Here is a 14,748-nt window from a genome sequence, read left to right as displayed (position 1 = left end):
ATTTATTTTACGTAAAGTTGTTCCCCCTTACATGTGTTACAAATGGCGTGGGTAACGTCAAAATGGAATATTGTCAAAATTTTACTTATCGTTTCCATTTATTTACTGATATCTAGAAAATGTCATATATTAGGAACTCAAGATTCTTCAAAGGAATATGTGTTTTCACCAAATGTAATCCTGCAGGTGCTCGAACAATCCTGTTTTATAGGCATCTCAAAATCGGCACTTGACCGGGAAGAGATTTCAAATGTATACTCGCTTATAAAAAAGGCGTTTGCGGATGAGGATCTTGTTGTTATTGGGCTTATAAATGCGGAACATTTTGTTTGGCCATCAGGAAAGTCATTGAAGACCAATGGCGGCAATCCCAATGCAAGTCCTGAAATTTTGTCTTTCCCTAAAAGGGAAGTTGACAGGACATGTTTATCTACAGGAAATTTGGCGAAACCAGACCCAGTGGCTGAAAGCTTTACGGGAATTAAAACTGTAGATATACTTGTTGAATTTATTAATCAAAAATGTAATACTTATCGGACAAAACGTGGTTATTTATCTGTTGAAGGCCTTCATCGACAAGAAATCCTTAGTTCATTATTCAAAGTAAAAGAAATATCTGAATATGATATTAAAAAATTGCTTACAGAATCTGATACTAGAAAAGGTCAATACTGTAGCAAAATTGACTGTAGAAGAGAAATCAATAAAATTTCATCTCTTGAAGATTCAGAAATGAGGTTAAAGGGTGAGAAAACAAAAGCTGGATATATGATAGCTTCTGCCGATCTTGAACATTTGCTCAATTTCAAAGATGAAGAGCTCAATATAGCAAAGTGTGAGCATGCGCCTTTACCATCCAAAGATAAATTCTTTCATGAATATTTAAAAAGATCAAAACCAGTAATTTTCAAAAATGCTATAACTCATTGGCCAGCAATGAAAAAATGGACAAATGAATATTTTAGAACACATTATGGTGATAGGTTAGTTCATATTAAGCTTACACCTCTAGGTAAACTAGAAGGTGTTGACTTTGCATCCAATTTTGAAAATTATAATGACTTTAACATTCCACCTGTAGTGAAAGAACAATTACTATTTCCAGATTTAGTTGTTGTTCGACCTGCAGAAGCAAATATGAATTTTTCAACATTCATAGATACTTATGAATCTGTAGCCAATGGGAGCAGGAGTAAATTTTCAGCATATCTAGAGTACTCGTCCATTTCTGACATAATGCCTGAGTTGCAAGATGACATAATAGAGATGCCTTTCATGCAGAAAACACTTCGTTTAGAGCATCTGAATATGTGGCTGAGTGACGGGAATACACTAGGAAAGTTACATTTTGATCCTTTTGACAATTTTCTCTGTCAGGTAATCTATCATTGTTGTTAAACTAAAAAAAAAATAAAAAATAAAAAAATAAAAAGCTTTTTTTTTTTTTTTTTTTTTTTTTTTTTTTTTTCTTTTTTTTTTTCATTTATTTGATATTTGAAGTATAACAATACAAACATACATATTAACATACAATTCACAGACTCATACCTATAATTTCAATAACAAAAAACTACATAAGTATGAAAAAAAACATCCATTTACTCCATATTTCTACTATATATTTATTCATTTCGAATAAAAGAAAGAGTATTTCAGATAAAGAGACTGAAAATTTAAAGTACATGTATATTCAAAGACATTTTAACATTATTTAGAGAAAGGGAGAATGAAAAAAAGAAGGATTTTTGAAGTATATTCAAAAATATTTAACATTATTTGGTGTAAAAATAAGGAAAGAGAGAGAAAAAAAAACAACAAAGAAAAAAGTCAGAGAAAATATACATACACAAACATACACACATACATTCAAAAAGATACTTTTTTCCTACATACATACAAAACATACATACAATCGCAAAAAAGAGACCAAAAAAAAGGAACAAGCGAGCTAATTTCAATTAATTTTCTTACGTTTTATGATTTTGAAATTATTTTTAACTTACTGTTGGTTTGTAGATTAGAGCGTTAAACAAGTTACCCCATTTTTGTTTGTGTGATTCAACGTTATCATTTAAAAAAGCAATTTCCTCTTCAATTTGTATTCTCAATAGCAAAAAGTTTTTGAAAATATCAAAAGTTGGTTCATGCTTTTGGTATTTCATTTTAAGGATAAAATATTTCATAAGTATGATGATATAATTTACTAAAATACTATTAATATTGTTTTTCAGTTCTCCAAAAAACACTGTTTCTAAATTATATGAGAAAATAATATTGATTGATAAAAGAAAAGAATGTAATTTTGACCATAAATTTTGTACAATAGTACATTCCCAAAAAAGATGGTAAAGCGTTTCTAAATTGCTACCACAAAAATCACATAGATTTGAATTACAAAGGCTATACTTAAATAACATTGTATTAGTTGGAATAAGTCTATGAATAAATTTGTATTGAAAATTTCTCAATGACACGTCTGTAGTACTTTTAAATGGAACCATATATATTTTTTGCCAATCCAACTCAGTTTCTATTTCTTTTTCCCATTTCTCTTCATTTGTATTTTTGAACCTTTCATCATTTTCAAGTTGAATATTATATAAAAGCTTATTTGTAGATTTTGATTTTTTAACTTTATTTAGGAGTGTATCTTGTACTTCGTTATAATTTCTTGTAGATTTCAGACTATTAAGATATCCTTTTGGTATATTATTCACAAGCGTGTAATATTTTAAAAACTCAGCATTTTCCATACCATAGATATTTTTAAGGTCTTCAAATTTGTAGAGTTCATTTTTCCTATAATCATATAGATGTTCTAAATATAGAATACCTTTTTGATGCCATGTTTTATAGTACACCAATTTATTATCAATTTTAATATTCGAATTATTCCATATTATATGTTTAAGGTTATCTTTTTTATTATTGTGTTCTTGTTGAATATGAAACCATGACGAAAGCACATTGTTTACAAATGAATTATGAGGAAAAAGCTTATTGATATCTGATTTCGAAAGATTACAGTCAAATATAAGGTCATTTCCATACTGTTTTATCTTTTGATTTATAAAAAGTTTCCATAATCCTTTATTGTCCTCATTTATATATCGTTTGACCCAATTTGCCTTTACTGCATTTAAAAAATTATTAATATCGATCATTTTTAAACCACCATTTTTAACATTAAGTTTTAATGTTTTACGTTTGATTTTTTCTGGCTTGCCATCCCAAAGAAACAAAAACATTGCTTTAATTATTTCTTTTATCTTATTACTTGATGGGTTTTCTAAAACTGAAAATGGATACAACAGTTTAGGTAAGGCAAAAGTTTTTATTACCATCACTTTACCCATAAGTGTCAGTTTTCTGTGTTGCCATTGTTTTAAGCAAATAAAAAAGTTTCTTAGTTTTGGTTCTAAATTTATATCTGTATTTATTTTGTAATTAGACGAGAAAAGAATGCCTAGAGTTTTTGCTGAATCAGATGTCCAATTGAATTTTTTATATTTACAATGTTCTATATCACTTTTTGTGAGCGATCCCACTCGTAGAACTGTGGATTTTTTTGTATTAAGTTTTAAACCAGAGATTTTGCTAAATTCCGTTATTACATATACAAGTTTTTCAAAAGACTTCACTGATCCATCATTAACAAATGTTGCATCATCTGCAAAAAAGGATTGCTTTATTGTTTTGTTCGCGATTTCTATTCCTTTAATTTCACTATCTTTTTCTATGAAATTTGATAATATTTCTATACATAAAATAAATAATGAAGATGATAATGGACATCCCTGACGTACTCCCCTTTCTATATTAAAAGACTCTGAAAAATGTCCATTATTGATAACTATACTTGATATATCAGTATAAAAGATTTTAACCCATTTTATAAGATCTTTGCCAAAATTAAATTTATTCAGTGTATCAAATATAAATTGATGGCTTAGACTGTCGAATGCTTTTTCATAATCAGCAAAGAATAATAAACCCGGTTTATTTTCTTTCTGCAGATGTTCAATAATTTCAAAAATCAGCCTTACATTTTCACCAATATATCTATTTTTCATAAAACCAGTTTGATTAAAACTTATTATAGACGGCAGAACTTTTTTTATTCTATTTGAAATTGTTTTTGTTGCAAGTTTATAATCAACATTGAGCAAGCTTATTGGTCTCCAATTTGAAATATCTGTAAGATCTTTATCCGGTTTAGGAATAAGGGATATTATTCCTTGTCTTTGAAGTGTTGTTAATTTTGAAGTATCAAAAGAGTAATTAATGGAAGCTAGATAATAGTCTTTTATGCTATTCCAAAATAATTTATAGAATTCAACTGTTAAACCATCAGATCCTGGACTTTTATTATTTTTCATTTCTGATAAAGCTATTTTACATTCATATTCATTAATTTTCCCTTCACATGTGATCTTTTCTTCTTCATTTAATAATTTTATATCTGTATCAAAAAAATTAATATTTGAGTTTTGAGAAGTTCTATATCTATACAAACATTCATAAAAGGATTTTTCTTCTTTTAATATTTCTTTTATTTCTGTTATTTCTTTATTTTCTACCTTTAATTTATGTATAACTTTTTTCTCGGCTTGTCTTTTTTCTAAGTTTGCAAAATATTTACTATTTTTTTCGTTATGTTCTACATGAATAGCTCTTGCTCTTAAAATTGAGCCATTTACACGATATTCATAAATTTCATCAAGTTTTTGTTTTTTTAATAAAATTTCATTTTTTAACTTATTTTCATCTTCACTTTCTTTATAGGAATCAATTGTTAGTATTTTTTCTTCTAATTGTTTTATTTCATCAATCAAATTTAACTCTTGTTCTTTTTCTTTCTTTTTCTTAAAACTTGCATAACGTATTGTTTCATTTCTTATTGCACCTTTTATTATTTCCCACAAGGTATTTGGATTTGATGTTTTATTTATTTCTGCTGTTGTTTGAATAATTTCCTTAATTACACTTTGATAAACTTCATCTAATAATAAAGCACTGTTCATTTTAAAGTATCCAGGTCCTTTTTGCATTGCATTATCATTAAATGTCAAAGTAACTAGAGAATGATCTGTTTTAAAGCCATGTGAAATATTACTTTTTGAAATGATGTTTCTAAGCGAATCGGATATAAGAAAGTAATCAAGTCTACAGTATATGACTGGTTTTCCATTAGAGTGCCATGTAAATTGCCTCTTTTCGGGGTGTTTAAAACGCCAAATGTCAATTAGATTACATGTTTCAATTATGTTTTTTATCTTATCTCTACATTTTCTACTTGTATGAAGATTTCCATTCTTTTTATCCAAAGATGTATTAATTACTGTATTGAAATCGCCACCGATTAAAATGTTCTTGTCGTCATTTTCAAGAATAAACTTTTCAAGTATATCAAAAATATATATGTTATCATCATTTGGTCCATAAATATTAATCATTGTGAAATCCTTGTCATTTATTTTTACTTCAATCATTATTAATTTTCCTATAATCAATTCTTTTTTATTTAAAATTTTAATATTACAATCGTTTTTAATCAAAAATGCAACGCCTGCTTTGTTAGATTTATTTCCACTGAAAAAAGTTGTGCCATTCCATTCATTTTTCAAAGGTTCATATTGATTTGTTAAGTGGGTTTCTTGTAACATATAAATAGAATATGGTTGTGAATCCAGCCAATTAAATAATTGTTTTCGTTTTTGACTATTTCCTAACCCTCTAACATTTAAAGTAATTATTGTAGTTTCCATGAAGAGCAAACCAACCTCATACTTAAAAGTATAAAACCATAATACACAAAAAACAAAACCAGCTCACCTATTAAATTGAAAAAAACAAATACGAAAACAAACTGTTGGTTGTTTTTCATTTACATGTAATGTGATCCATATATTGCTAACCTCAAAAAAATATACAAAGTAGACTTTAAAAAAGTGACAGAATTATAAATGCAATTTTATTAAGCAATCAATATATGTGCTCTTTTGCTTACTCTTATTTTTTAACTTTATATAGTATGCTTTTTATTACTTCAATATAATAAACTTCAGTAAATAATGCTTCCACAAATAAAACAAAAATATTCTTAATTGGATACATTTAAATGTAAAACTCATGTTAACTTGTTATCTATTTTATAATTATCCATAGTGTATTTTATTACTAAAATTATTAAGGTTGTTTCTTATACTTTAGAAGTATACATACAATTTCCATGTATATTAGTTTAGTATTTAACTTTTTTCTTTTTGCTCCGTGGATTTAAATATTGTACCGCAAAATTCGAAAGTTGTATTGAGAAAAACAACATAAGTGAGAAAAAATAACCTTTTGAATGTGTTCTATTAATAATAGAAAAAAAAACTATATAAAAAAAACAACAACAACAAAAAAAAACACACAAAATACAATCTCTTGCTTATATGCCTTTTAAAGAAAAATGAAAAGTCGAAAAGAATATAAAAGACATACAACATGGATTGTAAAACTAATGGCATTGTTTTATCTATCTATGTCACTTTTTTTTTCATAAAAAAAATCTGAAAAGATTAAAAATTATAGTATCAAATATTTTATCATCAGTATTAAAATACGATAAAGTAACAATTTAACCTTTTGAAAAGTTAGAGTAAGAAACTAACCTTATTTTAAAAAAAAAAAAAAAAAAAAAACAATCACTTGCTTGTATGCCTTTTAAAGAAAAATGAAAAGTCGAAAAGAATATAAAAGACATACAACATGGATTGTTAAACAAGTGGTATATTTTATCTATGTTACCTATTTTTCATAAAAAAAAACATCTGAAAAGGTTAAACATTATAATATCAAAGATTTTTCACCAAAGTTAAATATGATAAAATAACAATACGAATCTTCCAAAGTTACATATAGTATGACCATTTGTATCGTGTTTTAAATATATTTGTTTCATTTTGATAAACTAAAACACAACATAATACAGCATGTATGATCTTATAAATTTAAAACACAATCATAAACAAAAACATAACGTTGTTTTTACTGAAGCGTATTTACTTTCAAATTAACCATTTTTGTGTGACCATGTACAGCTTATTTATTAAAAAGCATAGTGTGAAGCTTGATATAGGCATACAACATATCTTTCAAAGCTTTTTTCATTTTGTTTACCAACTATTTACTAACTTTCAAAGATATTCGAGATTCAGATATTTTTACATTATTTTTGTTCTTTTTTAAACAACAATAGATTTTCATGCATACATAAAATTTCATTATTATAAACTATTTTGTATTCAAAACTGAAGCTGTGTATCTTAACTGTATTGACAGTTATAAAAATGCACATCACATGCCACTTAACTGTTATAATCGTATACATACAGTATTCCCACAGGTTCTTGAATTTTCTGTTTGTTTAGATTTTTTCTGTTGTATATTTTGGGTTGAGTTTGTTCATATACATATGTTTATCGAATATTATTCCATGAAATGTTGAGCCACTTTTGATAATCTTGATAAGGAACATAAATCACATTTCCATATCTATTTTTATAGAATATTTTTCCATCTTTTGTCCAAACTGATTGGACCTCCATTGGGTTACTTTTTTTTATTACCATTAACACATGCATATTTATACGTGTAAGGTCTTCACTCACAAATATTTTGCTCCCTTTCAAATGTTTCTTATTCCTAATAACTAAATCTCTTTTCATCCTTGAAACAAATTTCACAATAATTTGCCTAGATCCTATTATTTCTACAGTTTCATTTTTTTTCAATATTTCAGCCATCGTTTCATTTCCTTTGTTTTTTTGTGTTGTTTCATCTTTCTTCAAACTATTTTTTTCTCTACCCTTGTTTTGACTAGCATTATTTTCATTTTCAACTGAACTTGTTTCTCTGTTTTTACCTTCACCATTTTTCATTTCATTTCTAAGCTCCATCAAATTCATTTGCTCTGTACTTTGATTGGGTTTTCCTATGCGATGAGCAATATCTATGTCATTTATCATAAGATTTAGGTTGGGAATCTTTTCATTTAATATGTTTATAACTTTTTGTGCTGTTTGTTCAGCCGTTTCTCCACGCATTTCCGGTAAACCATGAATTCTTACGTTATTTCTTCGGCTATATTGAGCCTGATCATTGTGTAGTTCACCATGTGATCTTACTACCCTTTCAATCGTATTGATTCTGTCTGTGTGATCATTATCCTTTGCTTCAACGGTTTTTTAAGGTCAACTATTTGTGATTTCAACTGGGTATTTTCCTTCACATAGTCAAACATTTGGGTTTCCATAATTTCTAGCTTTTTCTCAATCGATGAAAAAATTTCAGATCGCATCTCTAGTATAACATCTTTTATAAGATTTTTAAAGAAAGTATCATCTTTCGTAATTACATTTTCTAGCTTTTTGTAAATCTGTTTCAGCTGATCTGCAACATCATAATTATTGTTTTCAGCCATAGTTTCAATTGTTACGTCTAATTTTGTATTTTTTGAATCTTCGAATGTAGTAATTGTCTTTTGTTTTTTTTATATTAAAACTTGTCTCTAAATCACTTATGCTACTATTACTCGACCTATTCCTATCTCTTTTATTTCGATTTTTTTTACCCATTTCAGAAATGTATTTTCCATACTTTTTTTAATAATAAAAAAAAAAACAAATCCCTGTGGTATTTAACAAATACTGGTCAATACACTGGTCAATACACAAATTCAATACACAAATTCCTTTCTATACATCTATTGTTCCATTGTTTGCTTAGTAAAGCTATACAGTACTATCACATTAGATACATATTAGCAGTTAGTTCAGTATTGCTGTTTGTCTACCTTAGTGTGTAAAACTATGGATCCATGCTTGACAAATAGTTTATATAGTCATTTTTCTCATTTCTTAATTAATAGTAGCTATTAAAATTAATTACCATTGATTCTACATACAATAGTCCAATAATAGTCCAATATTTTCCTCCAACAAAATAAAAAAACACAGTTATTCCAATTTTTTTTCTATTTTTTAACCCACTCACAAAAAACATGCACATACATCAAGGGACATCACTCACAAAAAATAAAAAGCTGTCAATCCTGTCATCTAAATCAGGGTCTTTCAAATAGAATGGTCTGGAAACGCGGTATGTAAACCTTTCTCACTAGGCCTACAGATAAACATGTCTCAGTATAACTGGGTATAGTTGGCTATATGCAAATTATGTAAGTGATCAAAAAAAGGGTGAAAATTAAATACAAGAGCAAAAATGAAAATTCTAACAACATAATGTTCTTTTAAAATCTTTAAACTTACGAAAAAAAGATAAATATTTCAGAAAATAATGTTTTTAAAGCCATTTCTGTTGAAAAACGTAGATTGCTTCTTCCGAGTATTTGCCAATAAACGGTCCAATTTTGAAAATGCACCAAATTAAACATCAAATATTTGTAAAATTCATCACAGAATATCGTAAACATTTTACATGATACGATTAAATAACATTCTTTCTCTTTGAATTCAGTTTCTATTTTGTCATTGAACAATTATTATTATTATTATTATTTTCTCTGTCAGGTAATCTATCATGTATTTCTAGAATAGATAACTGTCATCTAAATACATTGTATTTATGCTTTGCTTAAGCGTTTGAAGAAGCACAGGTATATTGTTGGATCATCATTCTGTAGTCTGATCAATTACTTTAGCTTACAGTCTTCCAATTTTGTGTGGAGGTTGCTAATGACTTGTGTAGGCCAGTAGGATAAACATAACATTTGTTATAGTGACCTTGAGCCAATCAATTACTAAAGATGTATTATGACTAATTGTTGGCTGTTGAAGGGGCTTACATTTTTAGCTCACCTTGCACAAAGTGCAGGTGAGCTTTTAGGATGGCCAACCAAATGGCGTCCGTCGTCTGTCGTCCGTCCACATTTTAAATATTCTAAGGACATCTTCTATGATACCGCAAGGCCAATGTTAATGAAACTTGGCAGGAATACTCTTTGTATGAAGCTCTATCAAGATTGTTCAAAGAATTCCATTTCATGCAGAACTCTGGTTGCCATGGCAACCGAAAGAAAAATCTTTAAATATCTTCTTTTAAAGAACCGTAAGAGCTAGAGCTTAGATATTTGGCATGAAACATCTTCTAATGAGTGTCTACCAAGTTTGTTCAAATAAAAGCCCTAGGGTCAAAATTGGCCCCGCCCCAGGGGGTCATTGATTTTCCCTATATGCATATGGTAAAAACTTAAAAAATCTTCTTTTAAAGAACCCAAAGAGCTAGAGCTAAGATATTTGGCATGAAACATCTTCTAGTGAGTGTCTACCAAGTTTGTTCAAATAAAAGCCCTGGGGTCAAAATTGGCCCCAGCCCGGGGGGTCATTGATTTTCCCTATATGCATATAGTAAAAACTTAAAAAATCTTCTTTTAAAGAACTGTAAAAGCTAGAGCTTAGATATTTGGCATGAAACATCTTCTAGTGAATGTCTACCAAGTTTGTTCAAATAAAAGCCCTGGGGTCAAAATTGGTCCCGCCCCAGGGGGTCATTGATTTTCCCTATATGCATATAGTAAAAACTTAAAAAATCTTCTTTTAAAGAACCCAAAGAGCTAGAGCTAAGATATTTAGCATGAAACATCTTCTAATGAGTGTCTACCAAGTTTGTTCAAATAAAAGCCCTGGGGTCAAAATTGGCCCCGTCCCAGGGGGTCATTGATTTTACCTATATGCATATAGTAAAAACTTAAAAAATCTTCTTTTAAAGAACTCAAAGAGCTAGAGCTAAGATATTTAGCATGAAACATGTTCTAATGGGTGTCTACCAAGTTTTGTTCAAATAAAAGCCCTGGGGTCAAAACTGGCCCTGCCCCGGGGGTCATTGATTTTCCTTATATGTGTATAGCAAAAACTTAAAAATCTTCTTTGAAAAAACCCAAATAGCTTGAGTTTAGATATTATACATGAAACATCTTTAAGTAAATATCTACAAAGTTTGTTCAAATAAAAGCCATGGGGTCAAAACTGGCCCTGCCCCAGGGGTGTCATTGTTTTTAACTATATGTGTATAGTAAAAACTTAAAAATCTTCTTTTAAAAAACCCAATGAGCTAGAACTTAGATGTTTAGCATGAAACATCTTCTTATGGGTGTCTACCAAGTCTGTTCAAATAAAAGCCCTTGGGTAAAAATTGGCCCGTGGGGGGGGGTGGATGGGGGGCTATATACAGGTGAGCGACCTCAGGGCCATCATGGCCCTCTTGTTCACAAACAACTTTTGTCAATTTGCTATTAAATGTTGACAATGATATTTTTCTTGCATTTAAAAATGAATAAATTCATTTTCAAGATAACATTTTATAGATATTTGAAATTACTTCTGAAAAAAGAATTTATATTGTTATGTTGCACATAATTATATGTAACTAATACAAATGTATACATATTATTGTATATCATGTCAAATTCTCTAATGTAATCTAAATATTTCAGATAAGTGGACGGAAGCAGGTGATTATGTTTGAGCCCCATGACAACACAGCATTATATGAGGCACATATCCCCGAGGCAAAGCTTACATACAATTCAACCAACAATACATTCCACAAAAAACGATTGGTAGACACATCAGCAATGGTCATGTCTCCAGTAGATATAATTAATCCAGATCTTGAGGTATCAAAGTTTATTTATATTTTGTATTTTTGTATTTTAGCTCAGATGCAGATCCAGGCTATTTTACCAGAGGGGGTCACAAAATTTGACAAGGGTTAATGCATATTCCAGAGGAGGTTGTGTCATGTTACTAGTTTTCAGTGGTGTTAGTGGGGTTAAAGGGGTGTCATAAGTCTAAATTTTTGTCTGATTTTCACTTAAATAAAAAAAAAAAATTCAGTTAATATCAAAAGACATTCTTGATGATATATTTTATGCATAAGCCAAATCTAAGGGAGTGTGGGGGGGGGGGGGGTCATGATGCCCTAAACTCCCTTGTGATCCATGTATGATGTTGTCATGTAAATGCATGTAAATGATGCTTTTGTGTAATTGAAAGGAACTGAAAGTCTGAAAGTGCAGTAAATATATTCACTTTCTTACAAAAATACTGATGAAGTTTTGATAATTTTATACCCATAATAAGGGGAATATGATAGTCAGGATTTTTTTCTTCTGTAAATCTTAAAAGATTTAGATCTTATTATATGATTGTTTTTCAGAGATTTCCATTGTTTGGAAAAGTTCATCCATTGAACTGTACAATAGATGAAGGTGATGTTTTATTCATGCCAGCATTCTGGTGGCATGAGGTACAGTCATATCCAAACTTAAAACAAGGACGAAACTTGGCTGTTAACTTCTGGTAAAAACATTCATCCTCTTAATTCTAGCAAAACTTTATATTTTTCAAATTTTAGACCATTCTGTATGGACTTTCAAAACCTTAAACTGGCTGTCAGTACAGAAGGAATTATCTTGCTCAAGGGTAACTCTTTACAGCAGTAACAAGGCTTTGCTGAGCTTTCGCAAAACTATTTGAAGGAAAGGGAGAACTATTGTTCTCTCCCAGGTGTCAGCCTCACACTTTTAGTTTTTGCGTGCAAGTTGGTATCACCAAAACTAGTTGAAACTTCACACACTTGTTCTCTCTGATTATCTAACATGATGGGGCACAGATCCCATAATTCTGAGGTACCTTTTATCAGAGTTGTGCCCCTTTCCATACTGTGAATAGTCAAGCTTGCTGTCTGTTGCCTCTAAAATGTTATATCAAAGTAAATGTTATATATTGAATTAAAGAACTGCAAATGTTGTTAATCCACTGTAAGAAGGGTAACTGTATAACATAAGATTATATATATATAATTTTATTTCAGGTATGAACCATTTCTTCAGAAGGAATTTCCATGCCAAGACTGCAAGCTAGATATCCATCCAAAATATAGACATCTTCTATAGTGATCTATAGAAACAAGTTCACATCAGATTTTGTAAATATCATCCCAAATATCATCCACAAAGCCATGTTCACATACAGATGATTATTATCCAGAATATTGCATTAATATCTATAAATGTTCATGATTTGTTCATAATCTTTTTTAAAAACTTTTTTGAAATGATTTAATATTTATTTTGGTAAAGTGAAAATATAAATATGTTCGTCTTTCTAGTAAATACTTAAAACAAAATCAATCTTTTCTTAACTTAAAGGAAATATCTAACAAACATTATTTCAAATTTTTACAACTTCAAGAAGAAATTTTGATATTTTTAAAAGAAATGTCTTTACCAGTATAAAGTTAGAAACATTACTGTTGCAACAATCAAAGATAAAACATGCTTCATGCTATTTTTGTACACAGAGGATATTGAATAAGTGTAGATTTTATACTAATTTATTGAACATCAAAGTGTTATTACACTAGTGTAATATTGTATATATTGAATAGGTTTATTACACATCTTTTCCATGGTTTATGTGATAATATGATTTATTTTCCTGTTTCTTGTATTGATATCTAAATATCTATAACACTTTTATAATTTTTCATCTGCATAGATCAAACTTTGTGCGGCAAAATGTTTTCTTTACATCTTAAGTTATATACACCTTCGATCATTTTTTAATGCCAATCAAATATGAAAAATAAATGTTGTATTGTTGTGTATGACACACAATGAGGGCAGGACATTTCCACTTGAACTTTATATTCCAATATTGGAGTGGCACAAGCTGCTGTATCAGAACTATTGTATTTGAATTGCACCTGTAGATCAAAAATAAGTAAATGTTATAGTACTTTCTAACTTATTGTTGTTTTATGTCAAATGTCAAAGCAATTAAGGTTGGGTTTTTTTGTGGCTTTTTTTACAGTCAAAATGTCTTTTCTTTGGGAAATGGGAGTTTATTACTGTGGTCAGAAGTATAATAATATAATATATTAATCAAAATATTACAGCGCAAAATGTTGGATGTTTCAATTCTTTCTGCTAGTTTTTATATTACTGTATATTCTTTTAAGCAATTGTAATTATTCCACCACAAGATTGATTTTATAAGATTCACGTTTGTATTTCTTTACATGTGTTTTTTTTCCAGAAATGTTATGATATAAGAACAATGGTGATTATGATGACTTTGTTTTATTATCACATGTTGTGTAATTTATAAATGTAGTAGTATTTTCTATGATCTCTATTTGTATAAGTCAAACTTGGATGTTTGAAGTGTTTGTGTTCAGTAAGTATTATATATTTGCATTCATTGAAAAGTAGGAATTATTTTAATAGATTTCCATCAATGGCATAGTTTTACATATATTTGACTTATTTATGTTCAAAGTATTCAATGAGATTTCTATACACTGTAAATCCACTGTTATTCTTACTGTATTTTGTTTTGCTCATTTGATTTTAACCCTAAACTTGCTGGATCCAAAAGAGGGCCTTGTAGTTTGATCAATCTCTTTACTGTTGGTAAATCAATTTTTACATTTTGATACTGAATTACTTTTGAATAAACTATTCCAAATTCCGTTGAACTTTGAATGGACTATTCCAAATTCTCTTGAACTGTGAATGGACTATTCCAAATTCTGTTGAACTTTGAATGGACTATTTCAAATTCCGTTGAACTTTGAATGGACTATTCCAAATTCTGTTGAACTTTGAATAGACTATTCCAAATTCTGTTGAACTTTGAATGGACTATTCCAAATTCCCTTGAACTTTGAATGGAC

At 28.9% G+C, this 14,748-nt stretch overlaps 1 protein-coding gene across 1 annotated transcript; it reads left to right on the top strand.

Annotated features, from left to right (window-relative positions):
- Window positions 1-25: 25 nt before the first annotated feature.
- Window positions 26-13,088, top strand: LOC132722317 (uncharacterized). Its single transcript, XM_060706787.1, has 4 exons — window positions 26-1,377; window positions 11,501-11,683; window positions 12,226-12,368; window positions 12,883-13,088. Exons 1-4 carry the CDS (start codon window positions 43-45, stop codon window positions 12,962-12,964), a joined length of 1,743 nt encoding a protein of 580 aa, XP_060562770.1. The 5' UTR covers window positions 26-42; the 3' UTR covers window positions 12,965-13,088.
- The last annotated feature ends 1,660 nt before the right edge of the window (window positions 13,089-14,748 follow it).

The sequence above is a fragment of the Ruditapes philippinarum genome, unplaced genomic scaffold (genome assembly GCF_026571515.1).
Source record: "Ruditapes philippinarum isolate M1 unplaced genomic scaffold, ASM2657151v2 ctg1297_1_1_1_1, whole genome shotgun sequence".
Classification (NCBI taxonomy): Eukaryota; Metazoa; Mollusca; class Bivalvia; order Venerida; family Veneridae; genus Ruditapes; species Ruditapes philippinarum.
The sequence above is the reverse complement of the archived record's forward strand: the minus strand, read 5'-3'. Positions and strand labels throughout refer to the sequence as shown.

Excerpts from the sequence above, each read along its gene's own strand:
- LOC132722317 (XM_060706787.1), top strand. The coding sequence starts at position 43 with ATGGCGTGGGTAACGTCAAAATGGAATATTGTCAAAATTTTACTTATC. Across the intron at positions 1,378-11,500 it reads TTGACAATTTTCTCTGTCAG|ATAAGTGGACGGAAGCAGGT; the intron begins GTAATCTATCAT and ends TAAATATTTCAG. Across the intron at positions 12,369-12,882 it reads AACTTGGCTGTTAACTTCTG|GTATGAACCATTTCTTCAGA; the intron begins GTAAAAACATTC and ends ATTTTATTTCAG.